The sequence below is a fragment of the Zalophus californianus genome, chromosome 2 (genome assembly GCF_009762305.2).
Source record: "Zalophus californianus isolate mZalCal1 chromosome 2, mZalCal1.pri.v2, whole genome shotgun sequence".
Lineage (NCBI taxonomy): Eukaryota > Metazoa > Chordata > Mammalia > Carnivora > Otariidae > Zalophus > Zalophus californianus.
The window spans coordinates 122,351,337-122,370,981 of NC_045596.1; the positions used below are offsets into that span (position 1 = coordinate 122,351,337).

Consider the following 19,645-nt stretch of genomic DNA (forward strand, 5'->3'; position numbering starts at 1 on the left):
TTCTGTGTAACTACTATAGGCTTTTGCTTTGTGGTTACCATAAGGTTTACGTAAAATAGCTTATAACAGTTTATTTTAAGCTGATAACAACTTGAGTTCCAATGCTATGCCCTGTCCTTTTTCTTATTAGGTTGTCTTTTTCTTTTCCTCTTCTTATTTCTCCTCCTTTTCTTCTTTATTAATCTTCTTTCATAAATTATTTGTTTTATGAGCATTCTTTTTTTATTGTTGTTGCGAATTCTTCTGCTCTGTCATTGGTCTTTTAACTTTGTTTAGTGACATTTTCACTGTATGAATATTTTAATGTAATCACATATGTTGTAGTCATTGTTAATTCTGCACCTGACCTTGATTTCTTAATTACAAAGGCATTCTCCAATCCAAGATTAGAAACACGAGCCCCTCTGTATATTTATAGTTCTATCTGATCAGATAATGTGAGATGGGGAACACATAGATTTTGCTCTTATATAGAAAACCAGTGGTTTCAGCACATTTATTATGGTAAGACACATTAGGGGAGGGGCCTAAGACTGAAGAATTTTCTTAATCTTTTAAAATTGACATGGACACATTTTGTTATACAGTTGATCCTTGAACAAGGTGGGGGTTAGGAGCACCAATCCCCTGCACAGTCAAAATCCACATATAATTCTGACTCCCCCAAAACTTAACTACTAATAGCCTAATGTTGACTGGAGGCCTTACTGATAACATAAACAGTTGATTAAAACATATTTTGTATGTTATATGTATTATATAAAGTAAGCTAGAGAGTAATAAAATAGAGAAAAGAAAATGTTAAAATCATAAGGAAGACAAAATACACAGTACTGTACTATGTTTATATATTTAAAATGCACATATAAGTGGACCTACAAGTTCAGACCTGTATTGTTCAAGGGTCAACTATATACAATCAGCTAAAAGTATCATAAAATATGGTTCTACACAGTGTAATGTTGTAATAGTGTAAGAAATATATATTTGGTCTTTGTCCCTGATTCCTGGCATAGAGCTTCTAATGTAATACAATAAATTAACATTTGAGTTTTGTTCCTGGTTCCATAAACAGCTCTCTCAAATAATATTTGGTTTTTGTCCCCAGTTCCTGAAATAGCTCTGGAATGATACAGGTGAAAGGATCATCTTTTGTCATTCATAACAAGCCCCTTTCAACTACACTGGAGTTTATGTTAAAGAGGTGACTTTTGGAAAGCCCTTAAGGATGTGGTCTGTTTGCTAGGGAGCCAACCATGTGATTAAGGGGTTGAAACTTTCAGCCCCATCCCCTGACTTTTGGAGAGGGGAGAGGGGCTGGAGGCTGCGTTAATCAATGATTTAATCAATCATACCTATGTTGTGAAGACTCCATACAAACCCCAGGACTTGAAAGGATTTGGAGAGCTTCTGGGTTGGTGAATACACAGAGGTGCTGGGAGGGTGATGCACCCAGGGAGGGCAAGGAAGCTCAGGCCCCCTCTCCCTTACCTTGCCAATGTATCTCTTTTATTTGGCTGCTTATCTCTTTTATTGCATTTTTCATAATAAACTGGCAATGTAAATATCTTTCCCTGAGTTCCATGAGCTGATATAGCAAATTACTGAAGTTAAGGAAGGGAGGTTGTGGGAATCCTCAGTATGTAGCCAAGTCAGTCAGAAGTATAAGTGACACCCTGGGACTTGTGATTGGCATTTGAGGTGGGAACCAGTCTTGTGGAATGATCCCTTAATCTGGGATCTGTGCTAACTCCTGGCAGTTAATGTCAGAATTGAGTTAAATTGTAAGACACCCAGTCAGGATCTATTGAGAATTGAAGAATTGCTTGGTGTGTAAAACCTCATTCATTCGGTGTCAGAAGTGGTGTGAGTAGAGGAAACAGAAGTCTCCTTTACAGAGGTAAAGCTTGCTTTACCTCTGTAAAGGAAACTGTTTTGAATGGTACAATATGAGAGTTTTTACTGCTTATAATCCTTTTATCTATGTTGAAAAAACTTCCTGAAATTGTAATAAATATTTTCCCCGTATTTATTCAGCATAGATTTCCTTAAGTTTAAAATGATTTTCGCATTAGATACAACTGAATTTTGATTCTATAATAACACTCTTCCTTGTGGAATAGTGGATAAGAAGAAAATTTTACAGTTTGTTCTAAGAATAATTGTTGATATTTCTAAGCATTTGAGATGTATTATTATTTTCATGAATTTAGATGATTTATATTAAATTTGTAGTAGTACACTGCAATACAAAATGCAATCTAAACTTAGTCATAGTTTTATTATAATTCTATCTGTATTACTTGTAACATACTCCTATTACAGTTATCAAAGATGAAGGTGACATGATAAATTTCTTCTTGCTTTGTTGCTGAGTCCAAAGCTGGTTTAAGTCTCACTTTTTTGATTATCTGGAAATCTGAAATAAATAAATTACAAGATTTAATTTTACATTGAGGTAGAAAGTAAAAACAGTCACTTGAAAGACATTTTGTTTTTTGTAATTTTCAGACATAGCTTAAAAGATGAAAAACACTTAACATTATGTGATATTTAAAAGTAAATCTGGGATTATTTTATAGATAGTGTTTCAGTATTATCAAGTACTAGATGAAATTATTCTTGTGTTTGGAGAATCAGTTTATACTTAGCCTCTTGCCTACTTTGTATGCAATAGAAACTTTTTACTTGATTTACCATACCTACTACATTCTTCTTCTAAATTTTCTGGGACTTGATGTAAACTTTCCATTGTGGATTTTCTAGATTCTCCTACAGGAAAAAAGATGTATAAATTTAATGGTTTATCACAAATACAGTTTACAGTTATATTGAGCTTGAACCTGGGAGTCCCTTTTCAGGGATATCTACCCTTATCATCTGTATGATAGAAGTCTATGTATCACTTATGTCACCAAGGCAGATTATATTGGTCAAAGATGGCCACAATATCTCCCACTTTACATGTTCCTCAATAGTATGAACTTGTCACTACCCCACCCAGATGTGGAATCTAATTAACCTTCTGTTGAAACTGTGCTAGGCTTAGGACTCTTTTGTAATCATTAGAATGTGGGGAGTGTGGCTACATGATTTCTGAGGCGAGGTCAGAAAAGCCTCTGCAGCTTCCTACTGGTTCTCTTGGGGTGCTTGTTTTGGAGAGAGCAAGTCACCATATAATAATCCCTACCACCCTGCCATCCTGGAGAGGTCACATAGAAGATGCTCCAGTTGACAGTTCCAGCTGAGTCCAAAGTTCCAGCCATTCCTCCAAGGCTTCAGTCTGTGTGGGAAGCTGTCTTGGATCCTTCAAACTAGCCCATCTGTCAGCTGAGCACCATCACTGGGTGACCTCAACTGGTGTCTAGCCAAACCATACTTGAATTCCTAACCCACAGAATTCTTGTGATACATAAAATGGTAACAGGAACAGCCAACTTTTGGGGGATAAAATGATTTGTTAAAGCAATACTTGGAAGGAAAATTAATTTAGAGAGCAATATAAAGTGTCCAAATAATTAAATCAGATATGGGAAGTTTATACATATAAGTAGGCATGTTAATTTTGTACTTAACTTTTGTATCTGTCCTTTAACTTTTGAGTTGAATCCCCTGGGATTAATCTAATAATATGCTCTTTATTCTTGCTTATCACAAGCCCCAGTCTCCAGATCCCCCTTCATTTCCTGTATTTTATTTTCTATAAGGCTCTGTATTTTGTCCCCATCTCCTACCACAAGTCCTGAAAACTTTCCATTGTACCCTTATTCCATTTTCCAAAATTCCCATTACTTTCTTGCTCTAACAGAAACGTGGCTGTCCTCAGAGGTCACTGCCAACCCAGCAGCCTTTTTTGTTTTTCTTTTTGTCAGTTTTGCTACCATTGGGCCTGGAGATTATACTCTACTGTTCCATTTCAGGACATGCACTTTTTTTCCTTCCCTTCCTAAAACTCAGTCATCAGTTTATATAATCAACTATTGTGATTTACCTACAACTGGGATCATTCTCAGTTGATTTTATCATTGGCTCATTATACCTTACTACTACTTTCTTAATTTAGCAATTTAAATGTACATGCAGAAGATTCTTCACCTGGGTCTCAATTCCTTGAGCTCTGTTCTTCTAGATCTGGTCCCACACCCTACTGCAACTATTGATTCCCATGGATTTACTTAGACCTTGCCATTAGCAATAACTTCAAGCCCCCCTCAAATTCAGTTGCCAACATTCAACTACTTGACTTCTAGCTTTATCTTTCTAGATCACTCCTTCTAGGAGCCCAACACCAGCAATTCATCTACTTCCCTGGGACTTCCAGGCCTGCCACATTTTTATTGTTCCTCCCAATTTTGGTCCCTTCTCTCCCTTCTTTATTTAACTTAAATTCTATGGCCATTCTCCCCCTTGCATATAGCCTGATCTCATTACCCCTTTCCCACTTCATCATACTCACTTGACAAAACTATAACCCTAGATAAATACAACTGTCTCCTTATTCCTATCCTGTACTATATACCTCAGTGAGACTGGAAAAAAAGTGTATAACCAGGCCTCATTTTAAATTCATAGCCATAGACATTAGGTGGCCTTTTAATGCTTTCAGGTCATCCTATTAAACACTCCTGGTCCATTCATTCTTCTCCTCTCCTAGATGGCTATTTAGCTTTTTCTTCTTTTTTCCCAAAATTCTAACCCTGCCTATGGATCATTGTTTTCAGCTGATGATGTATTTCTGGTTTCATGGAGGAAATAAAAGACAATAGGAAAAACTTCCACATGCTTTGTGTTAACAGTTATTTACCTACTTCCTTTTGTTCTATATGCTCTGTCTCACCTATGTTCCCATCTAAGGCTAACCCCAGACTTCACCACTTCTTGCCCACACAAAACATGGCTCCAGTAATTCCTTCTGCCTCCCACTTATCAGAGTTGGGTTTTTTCCCCTCTCTATTAGATCTTCTTATCAGCAAACAAATATTTAGTTGAAGCCACATGACTAAATTCTCACCAGTGAATGTAAACAAAGTAATATATTACTGCTTCTGGGTCTGAGTGTTAGACATTGGGCATTTATTCCTCCTTAAATTTTCCCTTTTCCTCAATCTCGGACAATAGAGCCATTACCCCATGATTCAGTTTCTAACATGCAGGTGATGACAACACCCTAGGCCAGTGGTTCTCGGCTGGCACTGATTTTGCCCCACAGGTGGCTTTTGGAAATGTCTGGAGACATTTGGTTGTCACAACTCATAGGTGGAAATGTTACTGGCATCCATGGGGCAGAGGCCAGGGATGCTGCTACATACCCTACAATGACCATGACAACCATACCCCAACCCCCTCACCAACAAGAAAATCATCGAGCTCAAAATTTCAATAGTGCAAGATTGAGAAACCCTGCTCCAGGGGACAGTGGAGCAACAGAATGGAAGATCATGGTCCCCTAAATGCCTGTGGAACTATCTTGTATATGTAGACTGCTCACTTCAAGGTTAAGGAAGAAACAAATTTGTATATTCTTAAGCTATTCTACCTTGGGGACTCTTTGTAACAGGAGCTAGCCTTTACCTTAACTAACACCATTCTTTTAGGTAAGGAACAACCTTGGGTTTCTCAGTTTAATATTTGTCATTGTATGACAATATATAGAACATCTTAACATCCTAATACCAATTTTGTACTATCTAATGTCTTAAACTCAGCATTCCCTTTGGTTTGGCAGGATGTAACAATATCTCTTAAGCTGGGGAAATCTTTTCTGGATTTTCCAAGTTTAAAATTATGCCTGGTTTGTCTCAAATAACTGTTTTGCATTTATTCCCCAGATGTTGAGGAAAGATGATTTTTATTGGGAATATTTCCCAAGTAGATTTTTTGAGAATAGCTTATCTTTAGCTATTCTTTTACTCAACTTAGGCCACAATTGCTGGTTTAAATAAAAGACATTCACATGCTTTCTGTGCTAGGAAGCCTTAGCAATGATTAATTTATATAGGGGAACACCTGAACTCATCATTCATGGGTTCTGATACTTCTATTCATTTGCAACAAAATGAACACCACAGGATTGTTTGTTCTTGGTTACACTGTTGCAAAAGCACTCATTTTGATTCCTAACCTAGGTTTTGTACTGTGGGTTTGACTTAGAATATGATTTGTGATGTTTGGTCTGTAGGACTTCAAGGAAGCTGGAAAATTAGGACCATTACCACTCCAACAAGGAGACCAGAACCAATACAAAGTTGAGAGTATGATATTTGCTTATACTGTCTACCATTTCAGTAGAAACAGGCACTTCTCTGTTGCTAATAGTAGACTCTCAAATGCTAGATTCCCTCAGGTGGGCAACAAAAGGATTTTATTTATACCACCACTTAGCCTATACTGTAGCAAAGAGCAATAGAATAAGACAGCAAATGCTGAATTGCAATCAATCTAACATCCCATCCCTTCCCTTGAAAACAATGGCATACAATTTTCATATTATACAGTACTATATGCAAATGTAATTTTTAAAATGCTATTGGTAGAGGAATGTGAACTAAAATGGAGGAGACACTGACTAGTAGTTTTGAGAATGAGAAGGTAAATGAGTTTTTATAATTTTGGCATGCAAAACATTTTTAGTGGCCTTATGCTAGAAAAGGGTAAATACCAACTCATACATAAAGGTTGTGTCAGAGTTTATAGACTAGACCCCTGGTAATGGATTCAACCTTTCCACAACAAATCAAAAGTATTGTTGTATGCTCACATGAATATACAGTAGTCATTACCTTAAATTTAAAACTCACTATAAGCAGCAAACACATAGAGCAAGATATGAAGGCTGTATTGTATCAGTGTGGTCTGCAGAGAATTTCTTCCTATGGTTTTTGCCTTGTTGAAATATATGTTGCAGTTCAAAGCTAAAGGGATTACTTCTGAATAGTCATCACAGAAGTTGATTATGTTCGTATATCATATTTAGCTGGACCCTGCAGGCTATTATTCCATTAGCTATGCTGGTCCTGCTATTGTCAAAAATTTGATCACCTAATGTTAAAAGATTGTGCTTTCTGTTGACCTTATCAAAATGACTCAAAAGGTTTTGTTAAAAAATAAAACTCCAGATTGTGTTTTATGGAAGTGATTAAGAATAAATACTATGTATAAAAATGCTCATATCTTATGGATGATCTTAGCATTATACCATTATTAATGATAAAATTGTATTTTGCTTTAGTATTTCAGCATATTTTACCTAAAGTCATAGATTTAACTTTACTAGAAATAGTTCTTTCTTACTGATAGTAGTGAGTGTCAGAAACTGATTTCTGAAAAAAAATCAGTGTCTCCCTCCCTCTCTGTATTCAAATCATATAAAATTAAAACCATGGAAGTAAGCTCAGTATAGCAATATTTGTACAATAGTACATTTACAGTGGCCTAATTACAACATGGTTTTATAAGGCAACTGTACCGAGGAGAGAAGTGTTTTGTTTGGAGGAAATATGTAGAGAAATGGAAAGTTTGTCATTCACACTTGATAGAAAATCACTTCAAGGGGCACCTGGGTGGCTCAGTTCGTTAAACATCCAACTCTTGATTTCGGCTCAGGTCATGATCTCAGGGTCTTCAGATCGAACCCCGCATCGGGCTCCACACTGGGCATGGAACTTGCTTAAGATTCTCTCTCTCCCTCTCCCTCTGCCCCATTCCCCTGGCTTGCATAAGCACATTCTCTCTCAAAAAAAAAAAAAGAAAAAAGAAAATCACTTCAAATAATATATATATATATAATATATATGTATTTTAGATTTTATTTATTTGTCAGAGAGAGAGAAAGAGAGAGTGCACAAGCAGAGGGAGAAGCAGTCTCCCTGCTGAGCAAGGAACCTGACATGGGGCTTGATCCCAGGACTCTGGGATCATGACCTGAGCCCAAGGCAGACGCTTGACTGACTTAGGCGCACCTCAAATGATATTTTAACTGTTTATTCCTTAAACAACAGTTGTGTAGTTTCACTTATTTACTCATAACAGTTGAAAAATTTTAAAGAAATGAGCTAAATATATATTCTTATAAACCCTGAATCCCATTACCAATATAAGACATATTTCAATAATCTTGACTTTTAACCTATGTTATTATGAATTATTTACAGATTAAGTAAGCAAATGAAAGTGTTTCCTTTACAAAGATATTGAGAGGTATGGCTTTATGATTTAAAATGCTCCATATAAAATTTTCATTAGAATCACATTACAAAAGCTGTCTTTGGGGAACAAAGAGGATTTTGAAGCTATCTCAATGAACTGCTAGTTTTTGAAATATGTTCCCAGAAATGGGGAGGGACTGGCATAGAGTCATGTCTCCTTTTTGGCATGGTCTTTCTTGTAACTGATGGTGTGTAAAATGGCTGGTCAGGGATACAGCCTGTGGTCCTAGAGCACAGCCAGACACTATTTCAGCCTCATTAGCATTGTTCTCTAATCAACTGAAGTTTTCAGCAAGTGGAAGTTTCCTAATATTTCTTGTACTTGCTTGCCTTTAGCCACCCCAGTTGATACAATAGAGAAGGAGAGGGTATCAGTCAGGGGGAAACAGATGGCACATTCAACTGGGATTCTGAAAATACGTTAATGAAGTGACTACTGGGAGCTGAGGGCAGGGCTAAGGAACTGACAAGGGATGCTGAGGCACCCAGTGCCTCACAACAGAGGGATGCCATGCCGTTATCTTCCCTGGGGTTGAAAGGCAAAGAGGAAGAGGATGTTGTTACTGCACTCTGAGCAAGCAGTGGAGATTTAGAAAAGGGGTTTTCCCATAGAAGCTACAAGCAGCAGCTGTAGAGCGTCATAGCTGTCAAGACTGCTGAAGTCAAGCACAGAGGAATCCCTGACCTCTCTACCCTCCTAACCTCTGATCTCTTGCTGGTGATGCCCTTTGGATAAATCCAAACCAGGAAGTCAGAGGCAAATGAACCTGTGACATGCAGTCTGAAGTCAGTTTTCTGGGACACAGAACAGACAAAGGGGGAGAATGGATCTTGGGGTGTGTGTGTGTGAAAGAACACATCTCAGTTTTTGACCTTTAAGAGAATATACCCAGAGGTGCCTGGGTGGCTCAGTCATTAAGTGTCTGCCTTCGGCTCAGGTCATGATCTCAGGGTCCTGGGATTGCCCCTCCAAAATCAGGCTCAGTGGGGAGTCTGCTTGTCACTCTGCCCCTCCTCCTGCTTATGTTCTTTTTCTCAAATAAATAAATAAAATCTTAAAAAAAATCAGTTTGTGAAATTGAAGACAGAGTAGTAGAAACTACCCAAAATAAAACAAAGAAAGGCAAAGAATGAAAAAGATAAGTAGAATATCATTGAGTTGTAAGACTGCTTCAGGGAGTCTATTCTTATAAATGTTATTGGAGTTCTGGAAGGAGATGGGTAGAAAAATATTTTAAGAAATTACAGTTGAAAATTTTTCAAAACTTGAACACCACAAACTCATAGATCTAAGAAGTTCAACAAACTCTAAGCTCAAAAAACTTAAAGAGTACTAAAAGAAAAATAACCCATCAAGTCCAGAATTCTATACCTAAAAAAATATGTTTCAACAATGAAGAAAAAATGGACTTCTAAGACAGACAAGCTGAAGCAATTCCTCAACAGCAAATTGTACTGTAGGAAATGCTAAAGTCCTCAAGCAGAAGGAAAATGACACCAGATGGAAATGTGGGTCTATGCTAAATAATGAAGAGTTAGAAATGGCAAGGAAATGGGTAAATATTGAAGATTTTTTTAAATTATTAATTCCTTCAAATGATATTTGACTGAATAAAAATAATAACAATATATTGTGGGATTTACAATATATATAAAAGTGTAATATATATATAAAGGTATAATGTGTGACAACAATAGTGAAAAGGCTGTGTAGGGGGGAGAAACAAAAGTATGTTATTATAAGGTTCTTATACTATGTGTTAAATGATATACTGTCACCTGAAGGTCTGATGAAGATGTGAGCTGGTCATTACTATTTTTTTTTCTGGTTGTGGATTTTTTAAATTGTTCTAATATATACAGAATAAAAAATTTTCATTTTGACCATTTTTAAGTGTGTAATTCAGTGGCATTAAATACATTCACAATGTTGTGAAACCATTACCATTATCCATTTCAAGAATATTTCAACATCCCTAACAGAAATTCAGTATCTATTAAACAATTCCCCAACCTCCCCACCCTGCCGCTCTTGGTAATCTCTGTTCTACTTTCCGTATATAAATTTGCCTATTCTCAGTACCTCATATAAGTGGAATCAGACAGTGTTTGTCCTTTTTTGGTCTGGTTTATTTTACTTAACATAATGTTTTAAAGATTCATTCATGTTGTAACCTGTATCAGAATCTCATTCTTTTTTTAAGGATGAATAATATGTCATTATATGTATATACTATATTTTGTTTGTTCTGTTGATGAACATTAGGTTGTTTACAGCTTTTGACTATTGTCAATAATGCTATGAACATTGGCATACAAGTATGTGTTTAAGTCCTTGCTTTTAATTTATTTGGCTATATACCTAGAAGTGGAATTTCTGGATCATATGGTAATTCTATGTTTAACTTTTTGAGGAACTACCAAACTGCTTTCACAGCATCTGCACTATCCACAAACAATGCCCAAGAGTTCTAATTTCTCCAGGTCCTTGGCAACATTTGTTATCTTCTATTATTTTGATAAGTCATCCTAATGAGTGTGAAGTGATGACTCATTTTGATTTTGATTTGCATTTCTCTAATAAGTAGTGATGTGGAATATCTTTTCATGAGCCATTGGCCATCTGCATATCTGCTTTGGTGAAGTGTCTACTGAAGTCCTTTGCCCAATTTTTAATTGGGCTGTTTGTTTTTGTTGATTTGTTTTTTATATATTCTGGATATTCAACCCTTATCAGATATATGATTTGCAGATATTTTCTCTGTATTTTTCACTTTTGATAGTGTCCTTTGATGCACAAAAGTTTAAAATTTTGATGGATTCCAATTTATTGTTTCTTTTTTTTTTGTCTGTGCTCTTGGGTGTCAAATCCAAGAGATTATTGGCAAATCCAATGTTGTAAAGACTGCCCATTATGTTTTCTTCTAACAGATTTATAGTTTTAGCTCCTATCTTTGATCTAGTTTGTGTTAATTTTTGCATATACAAAAGGTGTATACAGAGGTAGGGGTCCAATTTAATTCTTTTCTTTTGCATGTGGACATCTAATTTTCCCAGCGCCATATGTTGAAAAAACTATTCTTTCCCCATTGAATGGTTTTTGGACTCTTGTCCCAAATTTGCCATATACATATGAGGTTTTATTTCTGATTTGTCAGTTCTATCCCATTAGTTTATGTGCCTGACCTTTATGCCAGTACCATCCTGTTTTGATTACTGTAGCTTCAAAGTCAATTTTGAAATAAGGAAGTATAAATTCTCCAACTTTGTTCTTCTTTTTCAAGATTATTTTGGCTATTCAGGGTCCCTTTCAATTTAATATGAACTTGAAGAATTGCTTTTTCCATTTCTGCAAAAAGCCTGTTGGAATTTGATAGGGATTGCACAGAATTTATAGATCACTCTAGGTAGTACTGCCATGTTAATATTAAGTCTTCCAATCTATGAACTTAGCATGTGTTTCCATTTATTTATGTCTTTTTAAATTTCTTTCATCAATGTTTTACAGTTTTCAGTGTACAAGTGTTTCATTTCCTTGTTAAATTTGTTCCTAGGTATTTTATTCTTTTGGATGCTATTGTAAATGGAATTTTTTCTTAATTTCCTCTCAGATTTTTCATTGCTGGTTTCTAGAAACAAAGCAGTATTTATGTGTTGATCTTGGAAGCCTGCAACTTTGCCACATTTATTTACTAGTTCTAGTAGATTTTTGTTTGTTAAAAAATTCTTTGGGATTTTCTATATTTAGAATCATGTCATGTGCAAGTAGGGATAGTTTTGCTTTTTCCTTTCCAATTTAGATATCTTTTTCTTGCCTAATTATTCTGGCTAGAACTTCCAGTGTCATCCGACTTTCATGATCTTGATCAGGTTTCAAAGTCCTGTAAGAAAAGATCCAATTTGCCTTATTGAGATTATGTGCCCATCCCCTGGCCCCTTAGATTAGAGGATTTTGATTACTAAGATGTATACATGGAGAAGGAGTTATTCTACTGGATGAAATTGTGGCACTATTACCAAAGAAAGGGAGATGGATGCTCAGGAGCCAATAAACAAACAAAAAACTGTTGGCTCCAAGGCCCTATAGGGTCACAATTGGTTGTGGCAAATCCAAGACTAGAATCTAGGCCCCTTGATTTATAGGCCTTGTCCAGTAAGCTAGCAGTTCTTTGGTACATTTTAAACATAAATTAATTTTCTCAGAATGCTCAGTTCAATAGGCTTGAATTTTCAGTGTTACCATTTACACAGTTTAACTTTTTCTTCTTATTGAGGTAAAATTGGTATATAACATTATATTAGCTTCAGGTGTACAACATAATAATTTGACATTTGTATACATTACAAATGATCAACACAATAAGTCTAGTTACCATTTATTACCACATAATTGATCCCCTTGCCCCTTTTTGTCCACTTCAACCCCTCTCTCCCTCTGATCATCACCAATCTGTCCTCTGTATCTATGAATTTTGTTTTTTAGATCCCACACATAAGTGAAGTCATACAATATTTGTTTTTCTCTATTTCACCTAGCATAATACCCTCAAAGTCCATCCATCTTGTTGCATATGGCAAGATTTCCTTTTCTTAATGGCTGAGTAGTATCCCATTGTGTATATATGCCACATCTTTATCCATTCATCCATTGACGGATACTTTCACATGTTGGCTATTTTAAGTAATGTTGCAATGAACATAGGGGTTCATGTATCTTTTCAATTCAGTGTTTTCATTTTCTTCAGATAAAAACCCAGAAGTGGAATAACTGAATCATATAGCAATTCTATTTTTAATCTTGTGAGGAAACTCCATACGTTTTCCATAGTGTCTGTGCCTATTTACATTCCCACCAACAGCGCACAAGGGTTCCCTTTTCTCCAAACTTCTCCAACACGTGTTATTTCTTGTCTTTTTGATAATAGCCATTCTGACAGGTTTGAGATGATATCTTATTGTGGTTTAATTTGCAATTCCTTAATGATTAGTGATGTTGAGCACCTTTTCATGTGCCATGGGGCCACCTGTAGGTCTTCTTTGGAAAAATGTCAATTCAGATTCTCTGCCTGCTTTTTAATCAGATTTTTGTTGTTACTGAGTTGTGTGAGTTGTTATATATTTTGAATATTAGTCCCTTATTGGATATATGATTTGCAGATATCTCCTCCCATTAAGAAGTTTGCCTTTGTATTTTGTTGCTGGTTTCCTTAGCTATGGTTTGATGTAGTCCCAATCATTTATTTTGCTTTGGTGCCATTGCTTTTGGAGTCAGATCCAAAAAATACTGCCAGGACCAATGTCAAGGAGCTTACCATCTATGTTTTCTTCTAGGAGTTTTATGGTTTCTGGTCTTACATTTAAGTCTTTAACGCATTTTGAGTTAATTTTTGTATGGTGTAAGATAGCGGTCCAGTTTCTTTCTTTTGCATGTGGTTGTCCAGTTTTCCCAACACCGTTTATTGAAGAGACAGTTCTTTCCCCATTGTATATCCTTGTCTCCTTTGTCATGAATTAATTGACTATGTATACATAGGTTTATTTTGGGGTTCTCCATTCTATTTGATTGTTCTATGTGTGTGTTTTTATGCCAATGCCATACTGTTTTGTTACAGATTTGTAGTATAGTTTGAAATCAGGAAGCCTGATACCTCCAGCTTTGTTCTTTTTTTTTTTTTTTAAGATTTTATTTATTTGAGAGAGAAAGAGACCGAGCAAGAGGGCACAAACGGGGTGGGGAAGGTGCAAAGGGAGAGGAAGAAGTAGACTCCCTACTGAGATGGAAGCCCGATGTGGGGCTTGATCTCAGGACCCTGCCATCATGACCTGAGCCAAAGGCAGACACTTAACCAATTGAGCCACCCAGGTGCCTGGCTTTGTTCTTTCTTAAGGTTGCTTTGGCTATTTGGGGTCTTTTGTGGCCCCATATAAATTTTATAATTATTTTTTATAGTTCTATAAAAAATGCTATAGAGATTGTATCGAATTTGTAGAATTTTTTGGGTAGTATGGACATTTTAGGAATATTTATTCTTCCAATCTATGAGCAAAGAATATCTTTCCATTTATGTTTCTTCAATTTCTTTTATCAGTGTTTTATAGTTTTAAGTGTACAGTCTTTCATTTTCTTGGTTAAATTTATTCCTAGGTATTTTATTCTTTTTGATGTCATTGTAAATGGGATTTTTTTTTTTAATTTAGTTTTCTGATAGTTCATTATTAGGGTATAGAAATATAACTGAATTCTATATATTGATTTCTGTGTCCTAAACTTTACTGAATTCATTTATAGTTCCAACAGTTTTTTGGCAGAGTCTTTAGAGTTATCTATATACAGAATCATGTCATTTGAAAAGAGTGACAGTTTTCCTTCTGCCTTTACTATTTGGATGCCCTTTATTTCTTTTTCTTTCCTACTGGTGTGTTTGAGGCTTCTAGTACTATGTTGAGTAAGAGTGGAGAGAGTGGGTATCTTTTCCCTGTTCCTGATATTAGAGGAAAAGCTTTCAGCTTTTCACCATTGAGTATGGTGCTTGCTGTGGGTTTGTCATATATAGTTGTTATTATGTTGAAATATGTTCCTTTTGTCCCCATTTTGTTGAGTTTTTATCATAAGTGGATGTTGAATTTGGCACATAATTTTTCTGCATCTCTTGAGATGATCATGTACATTTTATCCTTCCTTTTGTTAATGTGCTATATCACAATGATTGATAAGCAGATGTTGAACCATCCCTGCACTCCTAGAATAAATCCCAATTGTTCATGGTGTATAGTCCTTTTAATATATTGTTGAATTTGGTTTGCTAATATTTTTTGAGGATTTTTGCATCTATGTTCATCAGAGATACTGGCCTGTAATTTTCCTTGTAGTGTCCTTGTCTGGTTTTGGTATCAGGGTAATGCTGGCCTCATAAAATGAGTTTGAAAGTGTTTCCTCCTCTTCAGTTTTTTGGGAAAGCTTGAGAAGGATAGGTATTATATCTTCGAATGTTTGGTAGAATTCATTAGTGAATCTGTCTGCTCTTGGACTTTTGTTTGTTAGGTTTTTGATTACTGATTCAATCTCTTTACTAGTAATTTGTCAATTCAGATTTTCTATTTCTTCATGATTCAATATTGGCAGGTTGTATGTTTTTAGCAATTTATCCATTTCTTCTATGTTGTCCAGTTTGTTGTCATATAATTATTCATAGTTGTCCCTTATGATCTTTTGTATTTCTGTGGTATCAGTTATAACTTCTCCTCTTTCATTCCTGAATTTATTTATTTGAGCCTTTTTTTTTCTTAGTGAGTCTAGCTAAAGGTTTGTCAATTTTGTCTATCTTTTCAAAGAAGCACCTTTTAGTTTCATTGATCTTTTATATATTTTTAAGTTTCTATTTCATTTATTTCTGTTCTGATCTTTATTATTTCTTACCTTCTACTAACTTTGGGCTTGGTTCTTTTTTCCCTAGTTCCTTTAAGTGTAAAGTGTAATATTTTCCCCAGATATTTCTGGGTTTTTTTTTTAGGTAGGCCTGTATTGATATGAACTTCCCTGTTAGAACTGCTTTTGCCAAATCTCATAAATTTTGGGTTGCTGTGTTTCCATTTTCATTTGTCTCAAGGTATCTTTTTGATTTCCCTCTTGGTTTCTTTGTTGACCCACTGATTGTTCAGTAGTACGATATTTAATGTCCACATATTTGTGATTTTTCCAGTTTTCTTTTGTAACTGATTTCTAGTTTCATACCACTGTGGTCAGAAAGATGCTTGATATGATTTCAACTTTCTTAAATTTATTGAGACTTGTTGTTTTGTGGACTATCCTGAGGAATGTTCCATGTATGCCTGTGAAGAATGTGTATTCTGCTGCTTTTGGATAGATGTTCTGTATATATCTATTAAGTCCATTTGGTCTAATGTGTCACTTAAGGCTTATGTTTCGTTATTGATTTTCTGTCTGGTTGATCTATCCACTGATGTAAGTGGGGTATTAAAGTCCCTTACTGTTATTGTATTGTCATCAGTTTCTTCCCTTAGGTCTCTTAATATTTGCTTTATATATTTAGGTGCTCCTATGTTGGATGTGTAAATATTTTCAAATGTTATATCCTCTTGTTGGATTGATCCTTTTATCATTATATAATCCCCTTCTTTGTCTTTTGTTATAGTTTTTATTTTAAAGTTTATTCTGTCTGATATAAGTATAGATACCCCAGCTTTCTTTTCATTTCCATTCGCATGGAAACTCTCCATCCCTTCACTTTCTCTCTGTGTGTCTTAGAGGCTGAAGTGAGTGTCTTATAGGCAGCAAATAGTCTTGTTTTTTAACCATTCAGCCACTCTATATCTTTTGATTAGATGGTGTAGTCCATTTACATTTAAAGTAATTATTGATAGGTATGAACTGATTGCCATTTTGTTAATTTTTTTTCTGGATGTTTTTCTAGTTCTTCTCTGTTCTTCTCTTGTTCTTTCCTTGTGATTTGATGAATTTCTTTAGTTCAGATTCCTTTCTCATTATTTTTTGGGTATCTGTTTTAGGTATTTGCTTTGTGGTTATCATGGGGTTCATATATAATAGTCTCTTTTTCTAGAACAGTCTATTTTAAGTTGTAGCAACTTAAATTTGAATGTATTCTAACAACTGTACATTCTTATCTTCCCCCCATTTTACGTTTTTGACTTCATATTTTACATCTTTTATTTCGTGTATCCTTTAACTATTATAATTATAGTTAATATTACTAATTTGTCTTTAACCTTCATACTAGCTTTATATATGTTTAACCCAGTATCCTTACTATATATTTACCTTTACCAGTGAGATTTTTACTTTTATATGCTTTCTTATTATGCCTTAGTATCTTTTCTTTTCAACTTAAAGAAAACCCTTTGACATTTCTTGTAAGGCCTGTTTAGTGGTGATGAACTCCTTTAGCTTTTGCCTACCTGGAAACCATTTTAGCTCTCCTTCAATTCTGAATGATAGACTTGCTGGGTAGAGTATTGTTGGTTGGAATTTCTTTCCTTTTAACATTTTGAATACATCATGCCATTCCCTCCTGTCCTGAAGAGTTACTGCTGAAAAATCAGCTTGACTAAGAGTCTTATGGAGAGTCCCTTTATGTACTAAGTTGTTTTTCTCTTGCTGATTTTATGATTCTCTCATCTTTAGCTTTTGACGTTTTAATTATAATGTGTCTTGGCATGGTTCTTTCTGTGCTTTCTGGACCTAGGTGTCTGGTTCTTTCCCCAGGTTAGGGAAGATTTCAGCAATTATTTCTTCAAGTAAGTTTTCTGCCTCTTTCTGTCTTCTCTTTCTGGGACCCCTATAATCCGAATGCTATTCCACTTGATGTTGTCCCATAGATTTCTTAAGCTATCTTTACTTTTTTAAGATTTTTTTTTCTTTTTGTTGCTCTATTGGGTAAGTTCCACTGCCCTGTATTCTAGGTCATTAGGTCTCCTACTTCAACTAGTCTGCTGTTGAACCCTTCTAGTGTATTTTTCAGTTCAGTTATTGTATTTTTTAGTGTTGTGATTTCTGATTGGCATTTTCTTATATTTGTTGTCTTTGTTGAAGTTCACTATATTCATCCACTCTTCTCCCAAGTCCAGTGAGCATCTTTAAGACCATTACTTTGAACTCTTTACCCCATATATTATCTCTTTCTCATTAAGGTCTTTTTTTGAGGGTTTGTCTTATCTTAGTTTGGAACATATTCCTCTGTCCTAATTTTGCTTGACTCCCTGTGCTGGTTTTTATGTATCTGGTGAAACAGCTACCTCTCCTACTCTTGAAGGAGTATCCTGATATAGGAGGTAAATCTTATTACTTTGCCTTAATACTTGGTTGTCTCTCAAAACTCTGTGATTGTCCAAGTAGCCTAACTTATTCTTAATAGATCTCAGTTGTTGAGGTGTGTCAGGACTTGACAGTGTTCTGAAGGGAGTGTTCTTAGTTAACACCTAGATTCAGTCTGATTGGAAGGGAGATCCTCAGGCAGAAGCTTTTAAAGTATGCAAATATACACAGTACTGTGGGACTGCAATTATAGACCTTGCTGACCTCTACACCAGGATATCTGGAGGTATCCTCTGGGCAACCATTACAAGAATCAGGGCTTCAGATGAGCATCTCCTTTCTGAGAGGTACCAGCTAGCTGTGGTGAGGCCAAGGGAGATGGTGTCTCCCTGATTGTGTTTCCTAAGAGCACCTCCATAGCCTTTAAATTTGTGGTAAGCCTGAAGTCTGTCCCTCAAGTTGAAGCTCCAAGAAAATTAAGTGGGCCTTTCTCATGTGCAGACTGGGGATGTGTTTCAGTCTGTGGTCTGTGCAATGCCTGGGGGTGGTATCCTGCCTAGAACTGTCTTTTTGATTGTTACAGTTCTGTGGGGCCCAGAAATGCAAGTCCCTCTGGCCATAAGAGCCAGGCAATCAGAATATTTCCCCTATATGGACTATACTTGTCCACTGGCTTTAGTTTGGCTGCAGGAGAGTATTGTTGGTGGGGAATGCCTGTGGCTTCAGCGAAGCCTGAGATGAGCACTGGGGGGTGGGAGATACCTGTGGTTTTAGCAGTGCTGGAGAAGAGTGTTGAATGTAGGCATGCCCTCAGTTTTAGTGAGGTTGTGTCTTTTGTGTCTGCCTGCTCTAGCATGGTAGAGGGAGAAGGCCAAAAATGGTGCTCTTAGTACCTCCATCCTTGAGGAAACGCCCAACTACTTCCTGGTCCTCTGTCAGATGCTTTAGGACTAACAACTGAATCACTTTCACATCTAATCCAGTCACCTCTCAAACTGGGTGAGTGAATCCATGCATAAGCCCCTCAAAAAGAGTAGCTCAGATCCCCACAGTCCCCTGGGGTTTCCTGGATAGAAGCCCAGTTGGTTTCCAAAGCCAGATATTTTGGAGGCTTCATATCTCTGGTGCAGGTACCAAGGGTTGGGGTGCCTGGTGTGGGGCACAAACCCCTCACTCTTCAGGGAGAGGCTCTGGGCCTTAAAGACCCCTCCCCATTGTGTGTTGCTGGGTAAGAATAGGTTTTTTGGTAAGACCATATCTCGGCCTCTCCTACCCATCTTGATGTGGCCCTTTTATTCCTTGTTGTGGAGGAAGCAGTTTAGTTAGTTTTCAGTTCTTTCTCAACAGGAATTATTCCATATGTAGTTGTATATTTGGTGTGTCCATAGGAAGAGATGAGTTCATGGCATTCCTATGCTGCCATCTTGGACCATCTCTCTACTTTTGCTTTGACATTTTAGTCTATACTTTTTATTTTAACTATTTTGGTTAAAAAGAAAAAAAACCCAAAGATTTAAAAAACATTCCTCAACTCTGAAAATGAGAAAGTCTCTGTCTAAGCATCCATTTGAAAACCTATCCTTTTCATATATTTTTCTAAATTGAAGCTGAAGGATAAGTTAATGAATTAAAAGCAATAACCATTTCCTTA

General features: G+C 36.1%; 1 protein-coding gene across 2 annotated transcripts in view; it reads right to left on the bottom strand.

Annotated features, from left to right (window-relative positions):
- Positions 1–853: 853 nt before the first annotated feature.
- TTC29 (tetratricopeptide repeat domain 29) overlaps positions 854–19,645 on the bottom strand; it is a 253,933-nt gene continuing 235,141 nt past the window's right edge. Inside the window, exons 12-13 of one of the 2 annotated variants that reach the window (XM_027597408.2) lie at positions 2,703–2,772; positions 854–2,419 (exon numbers count right to left, since the gene is read on the bottom strand). In XM_027597408.2, coding sequence (XP_027453209.1) covers positions 2,389–2,419; positions 2,703–2,772 — 101 coding nt within the window. In that variant the 3' untranslated portion in view covers positions 854–2,388. The remainder of the gene's footprint in view (positions 2,420–2,702; positions 2,773–19,645) is intronic. The other variant, XR_003520533.1, reaches the window with a different exon arrangement.